The sequence below is a fragment of the Mustela putorius genome, unplaced genomic scaffold (genome assembly GCF_011764305.1).
Source record: "Mustela putorius furo isolate JIRA1106 unplaced genomic scaffold, ASM1176430v1.1 tig00000831_pilon_pilon_pilon, whole genome shotgun sequence".
Taxonomy (NCBI): domain Eukaryota; kingdom Metazoa; phylum Chordata; class Mammalia; order Carnivora; family Mustelidae; genus Mustela; species Mustela putorius.
Window position 1 is genome coordinate 2,701,798 of NW_025421490.1, and position 15,987 is coordinate 2,717,784.

General features: G+C 43.3%; 1 protein-coding gene across 5 annotated transcripts in view; it reads left to right on the forward strand.

Annotated features, from left to right (window-relative positions):
* Positions 1–15,987, forward strand: part of RNF144B (ring finger protein 144B) — a 170,656-nt gene that overhangs the window by 145,984 nt on the left and 8,685 nt on the right. For all 5 annotated transcript variants that reach the window (XM_045085076.1, XM_004761268.3, XM_045085075.1 and 2 more), the window contains 2 exons: positions 13,503–13,707; positions 15,764–15,908. In XM_045085076.1, the coding sequence (XP_044941011.1) occupies positions 13,503–13,707; positions 15,764–15,908 (350 nt within the window). The remainder of the gene's footprint in view (positions 1–13,502; positions 13,708–15,763; positions 15,909–15,987) is intronic.

The window sequence follows — 15,987 nt, forward strand, 5'->3', positions numbered from 1 at the left end:
TCATCTGTGTTTTGTCTTCTGCTTTATGTTGCATGTACGGTTAGCTCGCCCTTTTATAGCTTTGTTTTCATCTAAGTCTTCACGGGGAAAAATATTTTGAATAGGAATGAGCCTAAACTATCACTGTTTACATAAAGGGGAGAAATGGCGTTTGGCATCGATTGGTTATTCTATGAATTCACTCTCAGTCCATCTGTGACTTTCCGTTGGCTACTACCGTGTTTACGGCTTTCCTTTTCTGTGTCAGCCTTCCAATATTAACAAAGAAAAGAGGATACTACGTTTGGCATGTGTTAGTGATCACTGCTGTACTCTTCTATTGGTTCTCAAAGCACATGATGCCTGATGATTAATGTTAGAATTTTGCTTGTCTCTTGAATCTGCTTGCCCACAATCTCCTTTTTCAAAATAGGGGTTTTTTTGTTTTGTTTTTTTGAAAACTGGGTTAAGATTTTCCATCTCTAGTCCTTAAGCACTTTTCCTATTTTTTTTTGTGACCCTGTTTTACTTATTATAATTGCAAATCGTTTCCGTTTCTTGGTAGGTTAACGGGTCCGTTCTTGGATATTTGTATTCTCACGGAGTGGCTGGAAACTCCTACAAATGGTTCAAGGGTCCTAGTGTTCTCCTTTGGAGAGAAGTGAAGTAAAATAAGAATTTATTTTCCTGTTACCTGTTAATCCTCCTGCATTCTCTCATGTCTTCAGTATTTCCTTTTTGGGGGACCGAGTATCTGCTGTGTGCCAGGTGCCCTTCTAGACTCCGCCTTCAGCCGTGACCCCGCCTTGCTCTGAAAGCCTTCCATTCTGAGCATTTGTCCCAGCCTCCTTTTGTTGTGAGTCCCAACATTTCTGATATGGCTCTTTTTTTCCTCTTGTGCCTTTATCTGTCCTCGGTGAAATGTTCCCTGCCACTCTTTTGTGTCCATTCCTGGAGGTTTTATCTCACCATAGTATGAGATAAACACACTGTCTCACCTAGTGAGACAGGGTTGTGGGATACTTTAATAACCTTAGTGTCACTTTGGTTTGACTTTTTTTTGGGGGGGGGGTTGATTTTTTTTAACACCTCCCGTCTCTCACAAGGTACCTTCCTGTTGGGTCATTGCCAACCGCAAGCCCATTCTTGTGCTTGCACGTGCATGTGCGCACAGGTTCACCTCTTGAGCCTGCTTTTCTGGTGTTTTGTGGTAAATGTGTGACTAAGCCTAGGATTCGCTTGCGAAGCTCTTCTGGGCTTCTGGGAGCTCACACTTTCTCCTCAGCTTCCTGCTTTCGCTCCTTTACCATCAAGTCTTTCTTGTGGGTTAGTTCTCAAAATCTAAAACCGCAGTCTCTAGCATTTTCAGCTAAAAAAACCTGAAGTATCTGCAAGAAAGGACATTTATCATTGAGTAGGGTGACATTTCTAAAGGGGACCCAGATGTTCTCCATCGTGTGAAGGGTTTGCCTCTCCCCGTGTGCACTTCATTTTTTCATCTCTAAAAGGGGGATGATAATGGATGGCTTCTGCTAGGGCTGCTGTACAGAGTGAGTTAACACTGTGTGTCTGTCACCCTGTCATCGTCATTGTTGTTGTTTTGTTATTCATCATGGCCACCACCCCATCTGACCTTTACCCCAGTTTTCTAAACTAAGTGAAGAAGGCACTTTCTAGAATCCAGATCATATCTTGACTGAGCGTATAACACAATAATACCACTTTTGTTCCCTTTTCATCTTAATTGGTATCTTTTTCAGCATGTTTCTACCCTTATTGTCCTAAATTCTAAAGCATTATATGCTTCCCCAGTGTTCATAGCAGCAATGTCCACAATTGCCAAAATGTGGAAAGAGCCAAGATGCCCTTCAACAGACAATGGATAAAGAAGATGTGGTCCATATACACAGCGGAATATTACTCAGCCATCAGAAAGGATGAACACCCAACTTTTGCATCAACTTGGATAGGACTGGAGGAGATTATGTGGAGTGAAATAAGTCAAGCAAAGACAGTCAAATATCATATGGTTTCACTTATTTGTGGACCATAAGGAACAGCATGGGGGATATTAGGAAAAGGGAAAAATGAAGGGGCAGAAATTGGAGTGGGGGACGAACCATGAGAGACTGTGGACTCCGGGAAACAAACAGAGGGTTTTAGAAGGGAGGGAGGTGGGGGCAGGAGTGAGCCCAGCGATGGATATTAGGGAGGGCACGGATTGCTTGGAGCACTGGGCATCATACGCAAACAGTGAATCATGGAACGTGACATCAAATACTAATGATGTACTGTATGGTGACTGACATAACACAATTAAAAAAAAAAAAGGTGCTAATGAAAGCTAATTTCTTACATCACCTGCCATATCTGGTTCCTTCATACTCTTACTTGAAGCATAAATCCACCTTCTCTGACCACCTCCAAGGAGATGATGACTTGCAAGTGGCTGCTTTAAAGACAAAAGATTCTGGGGCTGATAGTGGAAATGGAAATCTATTTAATCACGCGATTATGTTTTTACGCAGATAATGGTTTTCTAGGAGGAAAAATAGCCCAGTCTCGGCATATATTCACTAACCACAAGTAAAGCAAACACCTAACTTCCATGGGTTGTAACATAACAGCGTGAGACTAGATAAATTCAGAAGCTGTTTCCAGGTTTGAAATTCTGTGCTTCTCCGCAGTCTTGACAGCAACCCCTTGGCTCAAGGCCACATGTATTTGAGTTTATTTACCATGGCAAATGTTAATTCTGATCAGTGTAGTGTAGTTTAATTGCATTTTAACTATCTACAGAAGACCTTTGTTCTTTGAGCTATCAGAAAGCAAATTAACTTTGACATAATTAAAAATGCAGTGGGTCATAAAAGTTAAAACAGTTTGGTTTATTTCAGCTGATAATTAGCTTGGATGTATCGTGTTCCTCACAACAAGAAATCATGGAATATCTTTTCTGGCACAGTTTCATGATTGCAGAAAACTCACTCATGTTAGTTAAGAGGGTTTACAACAGGATAAAAGAAAACTGTACATCCCTAATGGTGATAGTTTCCGGTGGGGAAACCAAGGGTCATGAGATCAGCTTTTGAAAACTGAAAGCAATCACGGGGGTCTGATATGGCCCTCCTGGCAGTTTTCTCAGAATGTTTATTTCTCAATAATTGTCAGAATACAGAAGTAGAAATAGCTTTGAATAGCATTTCCTGCCTTGCATAATTTATATGAACAAGTACTCTTACGTCAAGTAGTCATGGAGCTTTATTTCAGTCATCAGTTCCATCTTTCATAAATAAATTCTGGTTGAAGTTTGTGAATTTGTCTCCAATGTAAGTCCATTACATTTAATCCCTGCTGAATCATGTTCATGTCAAGGTGTTGGGGGCACCACTGGGAATGATGTACACAGGGCCCTGCTTGCTCTTTTTCTAGATTCCTGAATTTACCTCCATCTCAGAGCTCCATGAAGATTTTATCACTGCTGATGCAGAAGAAATTAGTTGAATATGCATGAGTTCATCTTCCTCCAACTTTGGAAAGGAAGTTTGAAGGGGGAAAAAACTAAACATTAAACTTTCGGGATAACTGTGCATTTTGCTTATCTACCTCATAACTGTTTCCAAAGCCAAGAGCTAGGAGTTAGAATTGAATTCACAATAATAGTAATAAAAATTATACCTTTTTTTTTTTAACCGGTACCTGTACATGGTTAATGCAAAAATTTTAATACACTTTTTATTACTACGTGCCACCCCCCCTTTGACTCTGCTCAGCTCATTGACGTAGAGTCAAGATTGAGGGGAGGAAGCCCTTGTTCATGAACAGCAATTTGGCTTTCACCTGGCGTCCATCAGTTGGTTCCTCTTTGGTGAGTTTAGAACCACTAATATCTGATGCCCCGTCAGAGTGTTTTCCTTTTCTGCTAATCTGGCCTCCAGCTTCCATTCAGGGTAGACTCTATAACTTGATAGATATAAAGCAAAACTGTGCTCTTCATGGCATATTAAATGCAGCCGATGGAAACCCAGAGGTATTGACCATAGGGTGCACAGGAGAACCAAGGGCCAGATCTTGATGCCCAGCGTTGGTTATGAGAGCAACAAGAAAACAAAGCACATGCTGTCCTGTGGATTTCAGAAATTCCTCATCTCCAGCGTCAAAGAGCTTGATGTGCAACAAATCCTACCATGCAGGGACTGGTCAAAATGTCTCCTCTAAGAACTGCAAAGCCATTGTGGAAAAAAACAATCCAGCTGGCCATCAGGGTCCCAATGCCAGGCTGTATAGTGAAGAAAATGAATAGACAGCTTATGGGTATGTCATATTTGTGTTAATAAAACTACCCCAAAAATTGGCACTCCCCACCAATGGCTTCTCATCGGTCTCAGGCCTTATCATCTTCATCTGTGATCAGGCCCCTTGATGACAGTTCCTGCGACCTTTCCCCTTGCTCGCTTAGCTCCTTATAAAATTTCACTGCCTTATTACCTGTATAAATCTCTTCTTTTGCATCATTTGGATATATGTTGGAAATCTTTCAGGTCAAAACCACGTGTAGATTGGCTGCCTAGTCATGGTTCCAATCTATCGACTTAAATGTGTTTTTAAAAAATGGACATCCATAAATAGCTCTCAGAAGCAGAAGTAATGTTTGCTCAGAGTCATCTGGTTCTCACACCAGTGTGGCACTCCCAGAGGCTTATCTTCAGCAATTCTGACCCAACTGATAGTTACCTCCTTGAAAAAGCAGAAAGTGTGCTTTTGAGCCCAGAGGTCTCTGTCACGAATCAAAAATAAAGCAGGCAGAGGAAAAAAACAAATCCTGTAAGTATTCTTTGTAGTTCAGGCCCAGAGGCACCAATATACCTTTTCTTCACATTCAGAAATGTCCTTTGTGAATTTCTATAGAAGGCTCGGGAGTCTGCTCTTTGACTGCCAAGGGATCAGTCTCTTTAATCTTAATCTCATTCTCCAGTTAGAGAAGTTGAGTCACTACTTGTCTGAATCTTCCCGTTAACTCCTTGTTGACTTACTCAGCTCCTCAGGTTAACATGGAAACAGAAAGCTGAGGGGACTGTCAGGAATTTGGCTGAATTTGTGTTTTTGCCTCAGAATAGTTACTTCCTTTGCTCTTAATGGTTTATCAAGAAGACAATAGCACACCTCCTTTGGCAATATCTTTTGCATAACCAGAACAGTATTTCAAAGCTGTAAGTCAAGCTTGGGTACTTGTGTAAGGAATATCTGTGCCCAAAAGCAAATGTTACAGAAACACATGATACTGTATTGCTACTGTGGGCACTTCCTGTATTGATAGACATTTCTCAAAGAATTGTGTCAAATTCTAACTAGCAGTGCTTTCTTTTCATTTAAATTCTCGAAAAGAGTGGCTGATGATCCAGTAATCACACTATAAAGTATTTACCCAAAGGATAAAGTATTTACCCAAAGGGTACAAAAATAGACTCGAAGGGACACATGTATTCCAAGGTTTATAGCAACATTATCAACTAGAGCCAAGTTATGGGAAGAGCCCAAATGTCTATTGACAGATGAAGGGATAAAGAAGATGTGGTGTATACGTACAACGGAATATTACTCAACCATAAAAAAGAATCAAGTCTTGTCATTTACAACAACGTGGATGGAGCTAGAGAGTCTTATGCTAAGCAAAAATAGTCAGAAAAAGACAAATACCATGTGATTTCACTAATATGTGGAACTTAAGAAACCAAACAGATGAACATGGGTGGGGGGAGAGGCAAACCAGGAAACAGACTCTTAACTCTAGGGAACAAGCTGAGGGTTACTGGAGGGGAGGCGGACATGGGGATAGGTTAAATGGAGGATGGGGAGTAGGGAGGGCACTTGTTAGGATGAGCACTGCGTGTTGTATGTAAGTGATGAATCACTAAATTCGACACCCCCAGCTAATATTACAATGTATGTGAATTAACTGGAATTTAAATAAAAACTTAAGTAAATAAAAGGTGGCTGAAAGGGGGCTCTAATTGAGAGAAGTAATTGGTTTAAATTAGCAGATATCTGTCTTCTGTTTTCTCTTGTGGCCCTCTGTATTTATATATTGTTTATTTATTTATTTATTTGACTGTGAGAGAGAGACAGCGAGAGAGGGAACACAAGCAGGGGGAGTGGGAGAGGGAGAAGCAGGCTTCCTGCTGAGCAGGGAGCTTGATGTGAGGCTCGATCCCAGGACCCTGGGATCATGACCTGAGCCGAAGGCAGATGCTTAACGACTGAGCCACCCAGGCCCTGACCCTCTGTATTTATACAGGAAACAATTCTGATTTTCTGGGTGGACAGGTGTGTACTGAGTGCATCCCATCTGATGCGCTGTGAGGGGTGCTTGGAAATTGGATAGGGAGATCCAGAAATATTTACTTGTGACATGCTATGGTTCTTTTTTAAAGATTTTATTTGACAGAGAGAGACACAGTGGGAGAAGGAACACAAGTAGGGGGAGCAGGAGAGCCTCCCATAGCTTCCCACGGCACAGGGAGCCCAACGTGGGGCTCGATCCCAGGACCCTGAGGTTATGACCTGAGCCGAAGGTAGATCCTTAGCTGAGCTACCCAGGAACCCCTCATGCTATGGTTCTGAGTGGAAGAAAGAGCTTGCTTCTCCTCTAGGGTAGCTCTTACTGGGGTTAAAGATCCCAGTCAGTTGTGCAAAAAGCAATTAATGATCAAAAAATGAGAATATAACCAAATACCAATACTCTAGAAGAAGATACACACCTATGGGAGACAGGCAAGGTTACTTCAGGTCGAAGTACTTGTCTGTATGTGGAATGTTCAGGAAGGAGAAAAGGCTGGCCAGCAAATGTGGCTAAAGGAACTGTCACTGTTGCCCTTTCAATTTCTCCTCCTCTTGTGCTACGTTCTGTTCTTTGGTTGCCCACTCTGTGACCCCCACTTGATGGTGTTGAAGTTGGGTTTATATATTTAAATGTTTACTCTCAGTTTGGACAGTGTTCAGTGACGTGTCAGTAAACAGATTTGTGGGAGAAGCGGGGAGGCTCTGGTTTATGGTGTTTGCCAATTTCTGTAGTGTAAATACTCTCATCGTGGCTGATTTCTCAAGTGGGCGATTCATTTGATGTCACCGTATGCAGAGTTGACAAGATGGAGTAGGCTGTTGGCTCCTGGCAAGACCCCGATTTAGAAGGTGACTGCTGATGTCCTTGCTCGGTGTCTTCTTAAGTACAGCATCTTTATTACAGTATCTGGAAGGAGACTATTCGTTCCCTTTTATACCTTCCACACTCTGGCTGCCTACAGAGTTGTTATTCTGGGGACTGTTTTTTGTTTTTTAATCTCTGTTTACGTGGTGCCTTAGCTCTCTCGAACTTCATCTCAGCATTTGCCATCTGGTTTGTACTGTGAGCAGGAGCGACCAGTTCTACTTCCTGCGTTTAGAGCTGATTGAAAGGGGAAACTTCATTATGGATACTCAGATAAGAAGAGCATTAAAATATTCCTGTCTTACAAATACCTTCTGTATATTACACATTCCTCACCTCCACCCCTAAGAGCTGCTCATAGACAGTAATAGTTTATTTTATGTTATCTCATGGGGTGTTCTGTCAGTTATTGCATTGCTTTTTGAAAATATTTCATTAATTTAATTTACACAAGTACTCTTGTTCTTTTCACACTGAGATTTCTGAGAAGCAAACCTCTATTTTCATCTCTAAGGCTAGGGTCTCTAAAAAGTCCCTGAAATTGATCATTTGTTGAATGAACAATGAATAACAGACATTTGACTAAGTTTTCAGGCATATCAGCACAAGAAGTCAGGCCTCAAGAAGAAGTTTGGAATAGTCTAAATTAAAGCAAGATTGACACTCAGTCACAGCTGGGGTTCTGTAAGGAAGGACATTTGGGAGAAATCAAGGACTGAGTTTTTTGACACCATCCATCCATGGAACCAAAGGAAGCAGTACTGATGTGAAAGGAGAAGGTTGGTTGTGGGAAGAGAATAGAGAGGCTGGTGCCTTATGGAAGAGAGCCCCAAGAGTATCAGATAGAAGACAGAATGAGAACCGTTTGCTGGGGATGAGTAGAGAGATGACTATTTTAACTTTCAGAGAACAGTTTATTATGGAACTGGGAAGAAAAAGTTTACTTTAGTAAAGGAATGAGAATCAGTGAATCTGGATCACTCATCCAAGGACTGACATGAAACAGGAAGGTGAAATGGATGTTAGGTACAGGGAGACAGTAAGCAGGGTTCTAGCAAGGGTAATTATTGTTCACTTTAATGTTAGAAATTTTTTTTTGTTGTCACCCTTATAAGTGACACTTCATAAAGGAGGTTTAATTTTGAGAGTGCTATATGTAAAGTTCCATGTTTTGTCAAGTTGGTGTCTTTCCAAATGTAGAGAGCCTAACTGAGGTAGGTGGAGATTTTTAGAGTCTAATAACGATCATAACATACTTTCAACACCAGGACTGGTATTGGATGGTTTTAGTGTGCTATGTACATCTGTTGATGAAAGCACTAGAAGAGAATGGAAAATAAATTCCAGTGCAAGGCAATTCAAGATGGTATTAGTAGTGTGTGTATTTTAAGGCAATTGTTGGCAGAGGACTATATCTAGCTTTTGCAAAAAACCAAGAATGACTGCTATAAATCAACAAGAAGCATCCCATCACTGTGTCAGTGTATTGGAGCACACAAATAAAATAAGTATTCCTTGCCTACAACCTAAAGAGAGAAAGGCCATCTCCATGAAGAGACTAGAGCACAGCAATGAACAAGATGCTGGTTCTGTGACAGCAAAATTAAGACAAGTATGTTGTAGTTCCTTTATTTTTTTCTTTAATCTTTTTTTTTTTTTTAAAGACTTTATTTGTTTATGTGACAGGGAGAAAGAAAGTGAGAGCAGGCACACAAGCAGGGGGAGTGGGAGAAGAAGAAGCAGGCTCCCTGACAAGCAGGGAGCCCGATGTGGGCCTCGATCCCAGGACCCTGGGATCATGACCTGAGCCGAATACAGACAATGACTGAGCCACCCAGGTGCCCCATGTAGTAGGTCCTTTAAGAATGGATAGGCTATAACTTGGTTAAAGATGATATTATTTTTAGGGTAAGGAAAAGCCTACAATGAGAATTGAATATATGGAGAAGAATGTGAAACAGAGGGGAAATTTGAATACTAAAAGGAGATGGTTTTCCAGGGAAGAGCTTAGATCCAGAATTATTTTATTAGTCTATCATTCAATACCAGATTGATAGTAGCCTTTAATTTTTAAAATTTTTAAAAAGATTTTATCTATTTATTTGAGAGAGGGAGAGTGAGCGGGAGAAGCAGACTCCTTGCTGAACAGCAAGCCTGATGTGGGACTCATTCCCAGGACCCTGAGATCATGACCTGAGCTGAAGGCAGATGCTTAACTGATTGAACTATGCAGGCAACCTTATTTATTTATTTTAGAGAGAGTGTGCAAGCACGGGGAGGGAAGGAGGGGCAGTGAGGGAGAGAGAGAATCTTGAGCAAACTCCCCACTGAGCACAGAGCCCAAAGCCGGGCTTGATCTCCTGACTTTGAGATCATGACCTGAGCCCAAACCAAGAGTCAGATGCCTAACCGACTGACCACCCAGGTGCCATTGTTAGTCGCCTTTTAAAACTAGCTTTAAAAATTATAAAAGCAGCATTTTTTCCTGTTTCTTCTTAAAATTCAAGTTTAGGGGCATGTGTATGTCTCAGCTGGTTAAGCAGCTGCTTTTGGCTCAGGTCATGATCTCAGGGTCCTGGGATTGAGCCCTGCATCTGGATCCTGGCTCAGTGGGGAGCCTGCTTCCCCCTCTCCCTCTGCCTCTTCAACTCATGCTCTCTCTCTCTTTCTCTCTCAAATAAATAATATATTAAAAAAAAAAACAAATTCAAGTTTAGTATTAAACTAAATCTTTGCCTCTGATTACAACCCCTGCCCTTTATTCAAGGATAACTCTTCTTATGCTTCTTAGATTTTCTGAAAATGTTAAAACATATTTCTATATATACATGGTCTTATAAACATGGTTCATTTATACTCTTCCTCAATCTGCATTTTTGAACTGGCAGTATATCTTTGGGATCTTTCCATAGTGTCACATCAGTTCCCCTTATTTTATTTTTTTTTATAGATTTTTAAAAAAGATTTTATTTATTTATTGACAGAGATCACAAGTAGGCAGAGAGGTGGGGGTTGGGGGGGAAGCAGGCTCCCTGCAGAGCAGAGAGCCCGATGCGGGACTCGATCCCAAAACCCTGGGATCATGACCTGAGCTGAAGGCAGAGGCTTTAACCCACTGAGCCACCCAGGCGCTCCTGTTCACCTTATTTTAGAGCTACACAGTGTTCAGCTATGTGGATGTCTATTATTTGTCTAGTAATCTACCCAAAAGCCTTACGGGCTGGCACAGGGTGTTAATTTTTTAAAAAGGTTCATAAATAATAAAAATAAAATTTTACTATGGTAGATAAGTTTTTCGACAGGATGATGGGTGTAGTGTATATTTTATTTCTATTTGCATACACACATTTCCTCGGGCCTCACTTATAAAGACTTCAAAGGTCTTCTCGGAGATGATCTCAGGGTACTTTAATCCCCTTTGTAAACTTACCAGCCGCACGGGAGGCGCAGTCCTCGTCTGACCTGGGCGTTCGCTCCCTGTTGCGGGAGGTAAGCTTATGGGTTGAGATGCTTTCGTCCGCAAGGAACAGAATGCCGGCTAACAAGGGCCTCAACCAGTGAAGGCCCGGAATTCCCTCGCGTACAGGAAATCCAGAGGTAGGCAGTGGCGGGTGTGGTTGACGGAGCGGCTCAACTTCTCCAACTCCTGTAATTTTCCCGTCAGAGTCCCCCAGGGTCGGGGCGGCCCAGACATCACGGCTTCCCACAGCGGTGTTCACAGGCTCGCGGACGGAAGGGAGATGCTTGCCCGGCGTATCCGGAAGGAGCGCTAGTCCCAGAAGCCCCTTGCGGTCTTCCCTCACCTCCCATTGGCCAGAACCATGTCACATGACCACGCCCTGGCTGCGCAGAAGGCTGAGAGCGCAAGTCCGCTGCGCTGTGTGGCTCAGCCAGGAGGTTAGAAGGAAGCTGGGACAGACGTTGACCAGATACCGTAAAGGTGGTAGAGGAGTCCCTGACAGTTCTGGATAGAGTTAACATCTGTCTCCTGGTGAACTCCACTTCGGGTGTTGGTTAAGCTCCATAAGCTACCCCTACGGACCAAGACTTCCAACGAAGTGAGGAGGAGGCTGCAGGGTCTCCGTTTTGCCCCTTCCACCACCTCCTTCGCCTGATCGTTCCTGTTCTATCGAAGCGGAGGAAAGTCCAGAGCGTCGCTGCCTTCTGCGGCCCAGCGTCGCTGCCTTCTGCGGCCCAGACTCTTCCGTTGCTTTTTTTGCACTGGAGTGTGCATCAGCTGCCTTATTTCCTAAGGTGTTTTTTTTTTTTCTTTATGGGGATTCATTAAAATTTGTAACTGCTCCCGTATTTATGGTTTCTGCTTTTATTGTGGCAACCCGGATACCTGAACAATAAGTTGGTACAAACAAGCAGTTCAGAATGCCTACCAAATAATTTGGATTAGAATTATGAGAACAAGTTGTATCCTTGTGTCTTTTGTACGGCGATGGGCAGGGATGTTGCAAATTTAACTATGAGTTTTCCCTTTCCGTATTGTCAGTCCTTTAAAAGACCTGGGATTTGGGGGCACGTGGGTGGCTCAGTTGTTAAACGTCAGCCTTTGGCTCAGGTCATGATCCTAGGATCCTAGGATCCTGGGATCCAGCGCTGCATGGGGCTCCCTGCTCAGTGGGGAGTCTGCTTCTCCCTCTCCCACTCCCCCTGCTTGTGTTCCCCTTTCTTGCTGTGTCTCTTTCTGTGAAATAAATACATAAAATCGTAGAAAAAAATTAAAAGGCCTGCGATTTGGAATGGGTGGTTAAGAAGGTAGGTGATGTGTGAGTCCTTAGCTCTAATTTATACACCAGCCTTCATTTCTTTGGACTTAGTGTTTGTGAAGCCGTTATAAGAGTTTGGAAAAAAAATATGTGTGGAAATAAAAGGTCAGGACCTTAGAGCAGAGGTGTGTGTCACTGTCCCCTTGATTTTCTAACTAGCCTTTCTCAAACTTTCAGGGATTTCTTTCAAGGGTCCATCTCTCTTGGGGTCTGAGCACCTGTGAATCATAGGCTTCCGTTTTCTGATTTTATTTGCCTCATCGTTCTCCAACCCCTATTCCCCAGAATTATTAGATAAGAAAGTAAGTGTGAGGGTTCTCTTTCTGAATGAAAACCTGTAATAAGCATGGATCTGATTGCTGTCTTTTCTAGACGAGAGATTAATGGAGACAGTTTGCTGGAACATTTTGGACTTATTTCCCCTGATACTGAATTTGTAAAATTATTACCTTTAAAACTAAGCTCATCCTTAATGCCTTCATTTCCTTTTCGCACCACTCTTTGGGTCTGTTTGCCTCCTGTGTGGAAATTTCCAAGAATCATAAGCCTTAGGAGATTTAAAACTGGAATCCATCAATTTAAAATTTGCAAAATACATTGGTTCAGAGAAAAAAGGCTACTCTGTTCCTCAAATAACATCATTTTTACATGATATGTTCCCTTAAAGGTCACATTGTAAGACAAGAATGTGAGGACTGTTATTGAATAGAAAAATGGAAAACCAAACAAGATTTGTAAACATTTGAATAGAATGACAGTCGGCTTACCCCCAACTCCATATTCCTTCCTACAGGCCACTTGGATGTGGTTGGTATAGTCTATAATTGAGTATCATTTTATGGTCTGTGAAACCTTTTGATTTCGGATCTTCTGAGTCTTTTACAAATATCTCTAACTAGCATATGGTAGGAGAACAGAATATCCAAATGGACAGCTAATCTGACTTCTTGGCTAAGCCACACCAGGCACTGTTTGGTCCTTCAACTATTTGATTTCTTCCTTGTTCTTTCAGTTCCCTCTAAAAAAGGTAGGAAGAAACCTCACTGCTTATTTCTCAGTCCCAGAATGTCCCCAAATCCCATGAATTTTTTTATTTCTTCTTCTTTCTCAGTCCCAAAGTCCCCAAATCCCATGAATTTCTTTTTCCTTTTGCTTCTGTAGGTCCTTCAGGTCCAGTTTTCCTCCAAGATAATACCCCCAAATAGTTGAGGCAGGGACTTAAGATTTTTGCCTACTTTGAGTGCTGAAAGGTGAGAAGTATTCCAGAAGACTTGCTCATTTGGGTTAATGAGAACACTTCCTATCTGTTCGGAAGGGCAGTGGTGGCCTCTCCCACTAGTACCTACTTTCAGAAACATGGCAGAGCTGAGTGGCCTCGTAGGTCTGGGTCCATTATGAAGACCAAGAGTAGAAATCACTGCCCTCGGTTGTACTAACCTTCCATAAATATTAGCCTATAAAAGAGAAGAAGGAACGGGGGGGAAGTCTAGGCCCGTACGAAAGACACATAGACCGTCACATTTTCTTTGTTTATGCTCTAGAAGTTCACCTGGACCCCCACCGAACGTGGTGTCCTGTCGCAGACTGTCAGACCGTATGCCCTGTTGCCTCCGGTGACCCAGGACAGCCCGTGCAGGTGGAGTGCCCTTCTTGTCACCTAAAGTTCTGCTCCTGTTGCAAGGATGCTTGGCACGCAGAGGTCTCCTGTAGAGATAGTCAGCCCATTGTCCTGCCAACAGAGCACAGGTAAGAAAGGAGAGACGGTCTTTGTGATTATTCACCCCAAATAGGTCACTTGGAGAAGGAGTTCTCTTGTGATGGAATTCAGAGATGGGTTCTTTCCCCCGTGGAACTTCCCTGAGAAGTGTCTCCGAACTGGGAAGTTGTTAACAAAGAGTAACCGACACAGTCTTTCTAAGGGGATTTTAGGTATTTACCCCTGGAGACTCTCCCAGATACCGCTGAAATGAGGGTCTGAATGCATTTTGATTTTTCTTCAGGTTGGAAGGCCCACGGCCCACTGGTTTTCAATAGCAAGGCATGGCTTGTCCACAGCCGTTTGCTTAGAACCCATGAGCACCTGCCGTGGATTTCTTCCTGCTTGCAAAGTGGTGCGGAAATTACTTTGTGACCTGACCGTGTGGCAGCTTGTGGAGTGTGCCAGCCCTATCGGAGAGAGCACAATAGAAGCAGCAGGCCTTCAGGGGCTCAGTGCTCAATACCCAGGTCTTAGAGGAAAAGAGCTACATCCCCTATACGTGGTGCCCTGCAAAGACGGTGCCAAAGTTCAGAGTCAGTGACAATGAGAAGCAGTTAAATCTGTACCTTTCAGTACAAAGGGTTTTTACAGCAGCAGAAGGGCCCAGAGTGAGAGACCTTTGTGCACGATCCCTGGCTTTGCTGGAGGCTCCGGCTGTTCTGCATCAGCGAGAACAGAGGCACCGGTGTGCCCAGTCCAGTTGGCTGGCTCACCCCACACCCTCAGAGAGTATGGAACCGTTCTTCAGGAACGGGAGTGCTACCTGGCTAGGATACTGTGCTTGAATCTGGGACCAAACAAACAAGAGGAAAACTAGACCTAGTGCCCGGGGCAGGCACACGCCTTCTTAGCCAGTATCCTCTGCACGTGACCGATAGGTCTGCGGGCATCATGGGACAAGGGGAAGATCCCAGAGCAGAGAGGGGTTGGATTCTCTTTCTTATTTTTATTTTTTAAGGTTTTACTTATTTAAGAAAGAGCATTGTGGGGGTGGGGGGAGTCAGAGGGAGAAGCAGAGAGCCAATGTGTGGCTTTATCCCCGGACTCTGGGATCGTGACCCGAGCTGCAGGCAGATGCCCAACTGGCTGAGCCACCTGGGCACCCTGAGAGGTTGAGTTCTGACATGGTCACTTGGTATCGGCGGGACCTCATGGAAGTCACTCAGCCTCTGTGAGTCTGCTTCTTTATTTGGGGGGAAAAAAAGGTGGTGGGGGAAAGAATTAAAATAGTAACTGTCCCACTGCTATAATACGGTTATGGTGAGTACCAAACCCGATCCTGGATCCAAGGACGCTTTGTGAACTTGATGTCTCCTTGAACCGGGGGCTGGTTCTGATGAACGCTAGCTAATGTGCAGCACAGTGCTGTGGCTCCCCTAACCACACCCCCCATGTGTTCCACTTATTTTCCATGCCTCTTAAGGCTGTGAGCCTGCGCTGATCTAGGCATCTGTCGGGAGCAAGTCTCTTTAATGAGGCTGGGCATTGATTTTCAGGTATTGATTCTTGCATCCCGTGACCTGTTCCATTTCTTTATCAGAACAGATTGCCAGGAAGATTTGTCTATGCCGTGTCAGATCCAGAACTGGTTTTTCTGTTGTGTAGCAGAATGCTTGTGCTTTTGCTTTAGACAGTGTGTGCTCAGGGAATGAAATACTAACATGGCCAAATAAGGAACTAAGTCAGGTGTGGAAAGTACAATTATAGCATGACTCCTAGCCAAAGATACATAAATTAAGGTTCTTTTTTGTTTTGAGTTATCTGAATGACTAATAATCTGTGTCCCTCCTATTTTTACCCCCACCCTCTTCCATGGAAGTGAATTAAGCTCAGATGAGGGAGAGGCCACTACCTCACCCATCAGGAGCCTTAAGAATTCAATTGGTGCCCATAGAGTGGAATCTAGAACGGCTTTAGTGACATGTTGAATTAATGACACTCGGCCCACTCTTACCCAGCCCTGGTCAGCGGACACCCTTGTAGTTCTAGCAGCATTTTTGACTCCCCCACCCCCCAATAATTTCTCATCCATTTTGTTTCTAGGGCCCTCTTTGGGACAGACGCAGAAGCCCCCATCAAGCAGTGCCCCGTTTGTCGGGTTTACATCGAACGCAACGAGGGCTGTGCCCAGATGATGTGCAAGAATTGCAAACACACGTTTTGCTGGTACTGTCTCCAGAACCTGGACGTAAGTGCCACCTGGAAGCATCTTCTCCTGTGGCCTCTCTTCATCATATCTGTGTGCCCATCGGGATCCTCCAGGCTTT